This window comes from Lepisma saccharinum, chromosome 6 (assembly GCF_977018435.1).
Source record: "Lepisma saccharinum chromosome 6, izLepSacc3.1, whole genome shotgun sequence".
In the NCBI taxonomy this organism is placed as follows: domain Eukaryota; kingdom Metazoa; phylum Arthropoda; class Insecta; order Zygentoma; family Lepismatidae; genus Lepisma; species Lepisma saccharinum.
This window is the reverse complement of record NC_139234.1, coordinates 26,194,408-26,202,910: the sequence shown is the minus strand read 5'-3', so window position 1 is coordinate 26,202,910 and position 8,503 is coordinate 26,194,408. Positions and strand designations below refer to the sequence as shown.

At 38.3% G+C, this 8,503-nt stretch overlaps 1 protein-coding gene across 1 annotated transcript; it reads left to right on the top strand.

The window, feature by feature from the left end:
* Nucleotides 1–438, top strand: LOC145989023 (protein GVQW3-like). The gene has a single exon (XM_083124323.1). It carries the CDS (start codon nt 1–3, stop codon nt 436–438), a length of 438 nt encoding a protein of 145 aa, XP_082980449.1.
* The last annotated feature ends 8,065 nt before the right edge of the window (nt 439–8,503 follow it).

The window sequence follows — 8,503 nt, the reverse complement described above, 5'->3', positions numbered from 1 at the left end:
ATGGACAGTAAGTTAGAACAACGAGTGAACGTGAAATTCTGTGTGAAACTGGGCAAATCCGCCACAGAGATGCTTGTCATGATTCGGCAAGTGTACAGCGATGCTGCAATGAGTCGTGAGAGGTGTTTTGAGTGGCACGCGTGCTTCAAGAGTTTAAGAACATCACTGGAAGACGACGAGAGATCAGGACGAGCACAACACCCGAAAATGTCAAAACCATTCGGCAACTTGTGCATGAGGATCATCACCTTAAGAACAATCCACAACATTGCTGCCATTGTGGGTGTGTCATACGGAACAGTGCAGGCAATCCTCACGTGTGATTTGAACATGCGCTGTGTTGCTGCCAAGTTCGTCACCAGGCTGCAGACCCAGGAGCAGAAGGAACACCACATCCAAGTCTGCCAAGAACTCCGTCAGCATGCTGTCTTCCAGTGATGTTCTTCCACTCTTGAAGCGCGCGTGTCTCTGGCGGATTTGCCCAGTTTCACACAGAATTTCACGTTTTCTCTGTTCTAACGTGCTGTCCATGATGAAATCGCAGACGTGGTAACACACGTGGTCAGAAGAGCACCAGCTGCACAACTCACGACGTACACAGGACGATGTCTCTTGGCACACTGACTTATGAAGGTTGGTGCTCCCTGTGCCTGTGCATGCAGCCTTGCACTGCCATTTGTTGGCATGTTACAGAACTAGTCTCGAAACTTTTAGATACGTCCTCGTACATTGTTTTTTCAGTACAGTAGCCTTACTGAAGAGTACAGTAGCTGTACAGTAGATCTATAATAGGACCATTATGCAACCATTATGCTATAAGGTAGGTACCAGAGTTCTCATTATAAGTTACTTCTTAAAAGTAAACGAGTCTCAATTACTTTGTTCAAAAAGTGTCTCAGTTATAGTTAATCATTATGAGAAGCAACTCAAGAGTTACCATTAATAAACAACTAAGTTACTTTATTCTAGGTAATACATAACTTCTACATTGTGTTTAATTCATGATCTGCAACTGACCTGCTATTAATATACCGGGTGTCCGAGAAGTCTTTGTATGAAAACAAAAATTAACTGTATCCGCTATATGCAACATAGACATGAAAAAATGGTACCAAAATGTTCGGAAACTATTCAAGTTTTATTGGCAATAGGAAAGAAATCAATAAATCTCCACGTGAGCACCCTTGGTAGCACGGAGTACATCTAGTCGAAATTCAACTTTTCGCCATGCATTAGCCAACATCAAAGGAGGGATTGATGTGATGACTTGGGTTATCCGTTGTTGCAGAGTTGCAAGATCAGATGCAGGAGTTCTGTAGACATTGTCTTTCACATAACTCCATAGAAAAAATCTAAAGGGGTTATGTCTGGAGATCGTTCAGGCCACGCCGTCGGTCCATCTCGACCAGTCCATTTTCCAGGAAATGTCTGTTCAAGGTAGGAACGAACCTCCAGACTCCAATGTGGCGGTGCACCGTCTTGTTGAAAGATAACATCTGGGTGGTATTCTAGCAATTGAGGAACAGCAAACAATTGCAACATGTCGAGATACACTCCAGATGTTACGGTGTCCTCACAGAAAAAGAATGGTTCGATTATTCTGTCATGCAGCAGCGCGCACCAGACGTTCACCTTCGGGTTGCCCATGGTCGACTTCCTCACCTCATGAGGGGGCTCTTTACCCCAGATACGCACGATGTTTGAAACTGTCTCTGCACTGTTTTTTGTGACCTGCTCTCGTGAAACCACAGGACACACTCAGCCTTTTTCTGATTTGTGTACATTTCCGGTTTGCTGGACACTGGCACTGCTACACTACTGCAACGGTACAGAAATCTGAAACAAAAAAAACTTGAATAGTTTCCGAACATTTTGGTACTATTTTTTCATGTCTATGTTGCATATAGCGGATACAGTTAATTTTTGTTTTCATACAAAGACTTCTCGGACACCCGGTATATATTTTTAAATGTACTGGTGATTATCCAACGGACATAATTTCCCAAAATTATAACTATGTGAATATATGAGTAAGATGATTCAAAGAATACAACTGAAATAGCTGTATGAAATAACTTAAGGCACACATTGGATATATGAGGTGTTGCAGATATTAGGGGGTGAACTAGAATTCACCGGTCATATTCCAAACATTTGTATTCACTCGTTGCTTGTGCACTGTTCTATTCTAAAGCAAATTTCAGTGTTAGAGGCAAGGTAGACTCCTGTCAGATGTTGCATGAGTTCCTGCAGTCTTCACTGTAAGTGATCCAGCAATTGGGCTTTGTCAAGTTCGCCCCTAATATCCGCAACGCCTCACATAACTTACTGAAAAGTCGTGTGAAAATTGTAGCTCAACCAGGCATTCTTTGCCAATGCAATACAACTGAGCTGCAAAGCTAGCGTGTGGCTTCCCCACAATTCCCTCCACTGAGGGAGATGGCATCAGGACTATCACATAAGGGGAAGTGGGTCAAGTTGCAAAGAGCGAACCTGTATCTAGTGATTAAAAAGTGGCGAATCCTAAATAGCGTTCTTTTACCTGCCCGCAATATACATATCAGAAAGCAACTGACACTAGTTTTTTCTTCGCAAAGTATTTTGTTTCATCTTCCATCAATGCGAATACTTGCGCCCCTTTCACTTCCTGGATTACTTTACTGAGAATGCGCAAATTAATTCATTTTGTGAGCATATTTTGTATTTACAGGGCCAAGTGAAATAAGTTTCCGAACAATATCGTCGTCTTTTGTAATTAACTTCAATTGATCTCATAAATTTTATCTGTTAAGGCTTGAGTCGGTCTCATCACCACCTCGAAAACCAGTCCCCTGAATATCAAGATACCGCAGTACATCCTCAACAACTGACACATAGTGTCTGTTTTCTTGAACAACCTTTGAAATGTCCTTCACTAATTGAATGGGTGAGAGTAAGAAGGTAAAGATTTCACATTTTGAGCTGAGATAGCCATTTTATTGCTTAAGCTATAAGCTGCATCAACTGACACAGAGAAAGCAAACATTCTCCCTCTCAGCCAGGCCCGTAGCCAGGAATTCTTAGTAGGGGGGGCAAAGTCAATCACAGAGGGGGCAAATTTTTAATATATTGTGTCGCATTGGCAGATATAGCAGGGTGCACTTGCCCCCCTCCCCCAAAAGCTATAAGTAACAGGAAAGGGATGATATATTGAAACTCCAACGAACAAAAAAAGTTCGAGCAACATCAAATAACAGTATTTCGAGAATGACCTTTCCGGGCTGCCAAAGAATACAAAGATAAAGTCTAGTCGGGACTGTATCTACTTGATATTTACAGGTCGACAATGTTAATAGACGATTAATATGTACCAACAGCTTTGAGTTTCTCTGTAGAGCTGATTAAGGGAGCTTTTTACAAATCGTGCTTCATGTTTCCCTCTAGTTTCCAGTATGAAAGATTTTTACGCACAAAGGAATCTAATGAGAATCCAACTACAAATTTTGTCGCTTTTTAACCAAAGTAATAAATGTGAAACACTATCACATTTTCATCATGTTTGATACTAACTAAGCTGTCCTACATCTTTCACCAGCCAACCTCTACGGTGGGATGGTTACACAACGCACTACGAAGCCAAGGGTCCCAGTTTCGAGCCTGGGCATGAGTGTTCTTTGTGAGGAGAGGCGCAACCACTGGCGTACGCTACAGCCCCCTCATAAATTTTGAAAAATTGACATTTTCAAGTAAAAGCACCATAAACTCTGGAAAAACCAGAGTGGTAAATTCAAGCCCTATAAAATTATCCCCAGGTGACATTTTTGAGAGTGGAAAGTTGTAAATATACGATATATCTTATTGTGTATGCAGCCCACTAGAAAGCAGTCAGGGATGCCAAATTTTGAAAAACATTGGGTTCTTATAAGTTTCAAAAATCTCAAATTCTCCCTTCCACGTATTATGATATTAATACGCACCATACTCGCTATTTTAAAAATATTATTTATTGATTTTAATACGAAAATATATAACAATAACAATAACAAATATAATAATAATAACACGACAAATTGTTAGGTGAAATATGTTCCCACGGACCCCTATAAGTTTGCGTCACTGAAAGCATCCACCTATAGGTACAATTCCAGCCCCTCCAGAAAAAAAAAATCCTGCGTACGCCAGTGGACGCAACCAAGAATTTTTTGTCTGGAGGGGGGCCAGTACCAGGACAAACATGCAAATAATAATAATTTTAATATAGTGGTGGTAGTAGTAGTAATAATAGTAGCATCAAAGATGTTATTAAAAATCGCGCAAGAAGGGGTTAGAAGCATTTGTGATGGAACAAATGATTTGAAAATGTTTTTCCAACACGTTCAATTTCACATTAGCTAATATTGGAAAACAAGCACACAACTGTATTTTTGAAAGACGCAAAATGTATGATGAACATAATCCTATTTGTACATATGACATGTATTACTTTCATGTAAAACATATATTTTATTCATGCAACATGGTACGACGTAAAATAAGAAAATACATAAGTATGCAACATGTTAACGCTAAATTGTGTGTGCATTCAAAGTTTCTTTAATATATACAGTATATTATTTATGAATACATTAAATACATTACATAATTAATTTATCCGCCTCATAACAAGTCAACAGTAAAAATAATGCAAATTTTGTCTCTTTTTCCTCAAAAGAATTATTCGTGTATTTGAAACAAAACTATTTATCAGCAACAGTCGGAAGTAGCTACATATTTGATCTTACTTCTCTCTCGGGTAAATTAAGAATGCATTATAGAAAACAATCATATTGGGATCGATGAGAGCAAGAACATTTTTAGATCCAAATTTTTCAAACTGAAAACATATTGACTTATTAGGGTGCAAATAATTTCACAGGGCACCATGGCACTTTCTTTAACACATTTTTTATTTCATTTAGACCGTTTTTGCCCCATAAGTCCTCTGAACTTGGACTATAACAATAGCAGATATTGCGAGCGAAGCGAGCAAGAAAATTTTATGAAAATTTGAAACCAATGGGGGCAATTGACCCTCTGTGTCCCCCCCTGCAAGTTCCCTTGCCCGTCTGGAAGAAAAAAACTAATTCCATCTTGAATATCCATTTGTCCTACTATTCTTAGATTCTGCTAGTCTTGTTTTTTTACTTAAATGTTTTCCCCCGAGAATGGACTTCCGTTTAAGGTTGGGGGGACAATGCCCCCTGCCCCCTGTGGTTGCGGCGCTGTTTGTGAGTGCCTCTTCATCAATTTCACGTCATCACTCATTGTCGGGATTAGCTAGAAGTGGCAGAAAAGCAACGCTAAGTAACAAAAAATTAATATCCATTCCCCCTCTCTACTGCATGAATCACTATTACCAAATGGTAGACTTGGGAAACAAAAAATTAAGTAGTTCAAACTTCATAGCAACACATCCAAGAAAACATTCAAACACATTAGGCACCTTTAATATAAGACTTCTCAAAATGTCATAACTGTTCTAGATACTGAAAATTACGAAATAATTTCCCGAAGTCTGAATCAGGCAGGGATTCCCCGCCCCCGCCCCCAATCCTAGTATGACATTATTAGGAATCCCACATACTTAATTAAATCACAAAATCAATGTGTCTTTGTTAAGTTGCTACAGTAATACAGGATATAACTGTAAAGATTAGTGAGAATACCAGGTTGGATTGTGTTCTGTATATTTCACAGGGGGGGCAGAGCAGGCTCTCAGGGGGGGCAGTTGCCCCCCCTGCCCCCCCTCTAGCTACGGGCCTGCTCTCAGCTCGTAGCAGTAGTCTGTAGGAAATGTCATTGAGAGGAAGAAGGAAAACATTCCTGGAATGTTTGCCTTTCTTTTAACTCTCAGCACCGACAAGAAGCAGCTAACATTTGAAGTAAAAAATGTTGAAAATCAACAAATAATCAACTTTAAGCAATGGTAGCCTACTCTAAGAGCACTAAAAGCTTGCAAAGCAGAGAAGTGTTTCACATTAGCAAGTACAGGCATCTCATGTAAAGAGAAGAAGAAGGATATGTGACAGCACACGAGTTTATAGACTGCACTAGGAGAAGTATTCAAGCTCTACAAATATGGTGAGATTGTGCTTCCTACTACTAATACTAATGGTGGGAAAGTTTCAAAAAACAGTAATAATTTTTAAAAACTAAAAATGAGGAGGTGGTTGAAATTGTGCATTAAATTTAACCAGACGACTGCAAAGAGTTGTATGACATCATTTTATCATGGCCTACATCCATGCAGTCTGCGTATGATGAACATTCTGATAGTGACTAGCCGTGCTGTAGAGAAAATACTTTTCCATGCATTGCGTTCTGTTCACCACCATTCGAAGAAAATGTTGTGTTACCTAAAATGAATTATCTGGAATTGTTAATGTAAACATTTTATTTGGCCAGAACACTTATCTTGCATTCATAGTAATGTTATATCAACTAATAACTGGGCTGTAATATTTAAAAACCGCATTTATAGCTTGCTATGTTCAAGTGAGAACCAAAAGGAAAACATTCCACGATGTTTTAACGACTGTCTCTATTTACGTATCAACAATTTATAAAAAGTATTGCTTTAGAATTATTGTCAGAGCCTTGTATTATAATTTCACAATAGAAAGTTTTCTAATTAATAAAGTATTCTGAGCCACATAATTATTTCGTTGATTTCCCAAAAATTACACTCTATGAAATCTGTTTCTTCTATCTCTCACTCATTCAATTAGCATTGCCACTGATGATCCACTATTAGAATATGTGTTTGCCGGTGCAACTATTGGTTCTCAAAATGTTAATGCTGTTCAAGTCCATATGCACTTGACGCTTGTTACCAGTTCTTAAAACTGGTTAAAACTTTGGTTAATCGCGACAATTGCAGGAATAAATTATTAAAGAAAAATCACCTGCGTCAAGGTCGGTGCCGAAATCTTAACGAGACACACTAAAACTAAATTAATTTTTGTAAGTCAAGTTGGTATTATAAACATAAAAAAAGTAACATGCAGAACACACAACTTACAAAAAATATATACAGTCACACTCTTAGAAGTGAAGAAGCTAATTATTAGATATCCCATTAACGCCATTTGAAAGGGGGGTGCCTGATAGGAGGGCACCCTCATACTCCCCTCTCTGGAGACGTCGCTGGAAAATATGGAATACATTGAAAAATTAAAAAAGGGCAAATTACACAAAACTTATCGGTTTTCTCCATGTGATAATTTTTGCCATTTGACATCCTATGTATGGTTTTCGAACTTTAATAAAAAAAATGGCTAACGAAGTCATGCAAGGTATGAGAAAGAGTCATTTGCACTCGGAATTTAAATAAAGACCTTCTTATAGTGTTTAGTTTATTGTTATCTTAAAATCCATGTAGCACGTGCGCGCTTATGTGCATATGCCTAACCAGAATTCTTTTAACGGATATCAGGCTACTGTAAAAGTACTTTGAATGTCAATATGGCAAGCAAATGGGGCAAAATAATTATGACGACTTTTAAGATAATTAAGCCCGAATGAGAGTTTGTATATGTTCATTATTTAGCATGCTGTTCTATGTAATTTAATTGCGACAGTAAGAACTGAACATTGGATGCAAATCGTGTCTATTTTTTTAAAGTGAAACTTCATGGTTTTGCAGACACGGATAAACATAAATAAAATCCAGGTCTCCTGCTGCTTTAACACATTCATTGAAATAGCTAAATCCTTTTTCTGTATTCAAACAACACTGCAATCTATACATTTGTGTGTGTTAGGAAGGCGGGGGGGGGGGGGGGGGTTCGCCGACTCATAGTCGGGGAACGGATTTAAATCTAGTAAAAATGTGCTGAATATGTAAATACATATTTAGTTATTTTCACCAAAATATGGAGTTAAATATGGACTTAAAATTGTAAAAAATTCATTTTTTAATAATGTTAGACACTACAAAAGCTACATAAAATATAATACTCTTACAATGACATTAATTGTAAAATCAACACAAAATGTGTTTTCATCTTCTGTTTCCAAAACAATGAATAACAAAATTTTGATGTAAGTGTTCGAACGTGAATTTCCTTCTGTTGTCCCTATTAGATAGATCTATATTGACTAAACCTGCATTCAGGCTCTGTCCGATAGGTACGAAGTACGTACTTGAAACATGGTTTTGGCGGAAGTGACATCACCTAGTACAGTTCGAAAGCGCCAAGCACAGGAGTATCCAAGTGCATAGCTCGCAGTGCAGATGGAAGCTGACTCGGTCACGTGATTTCCACACTCGTTGTTCGTTTGTTTAAAATCGCGGAGATAGAAAGCCAGCAACACAGGTTAAATACACGCTATGGGTCAGCAAGTTGTTGGTGAAAGTGCTTTCAATGTGTGGAAATGTATGTGTACGAACATTTGAAAATGCAACGTGATTTCTATGGTGAAAAACAAGTGTTTAAAACGTGGGGAAAACAACGAGTACTCAGTTTTATCTACTGATCGTATT

Coding starts and splice junctions, on each gene's coding strand:
- LOC145989023 (XM_083124323.1), top strand. CDS start 1: ATGGACAGTAAGTTAGAACAACGAGTGAACGTGAAATTCTGTGTGAAA.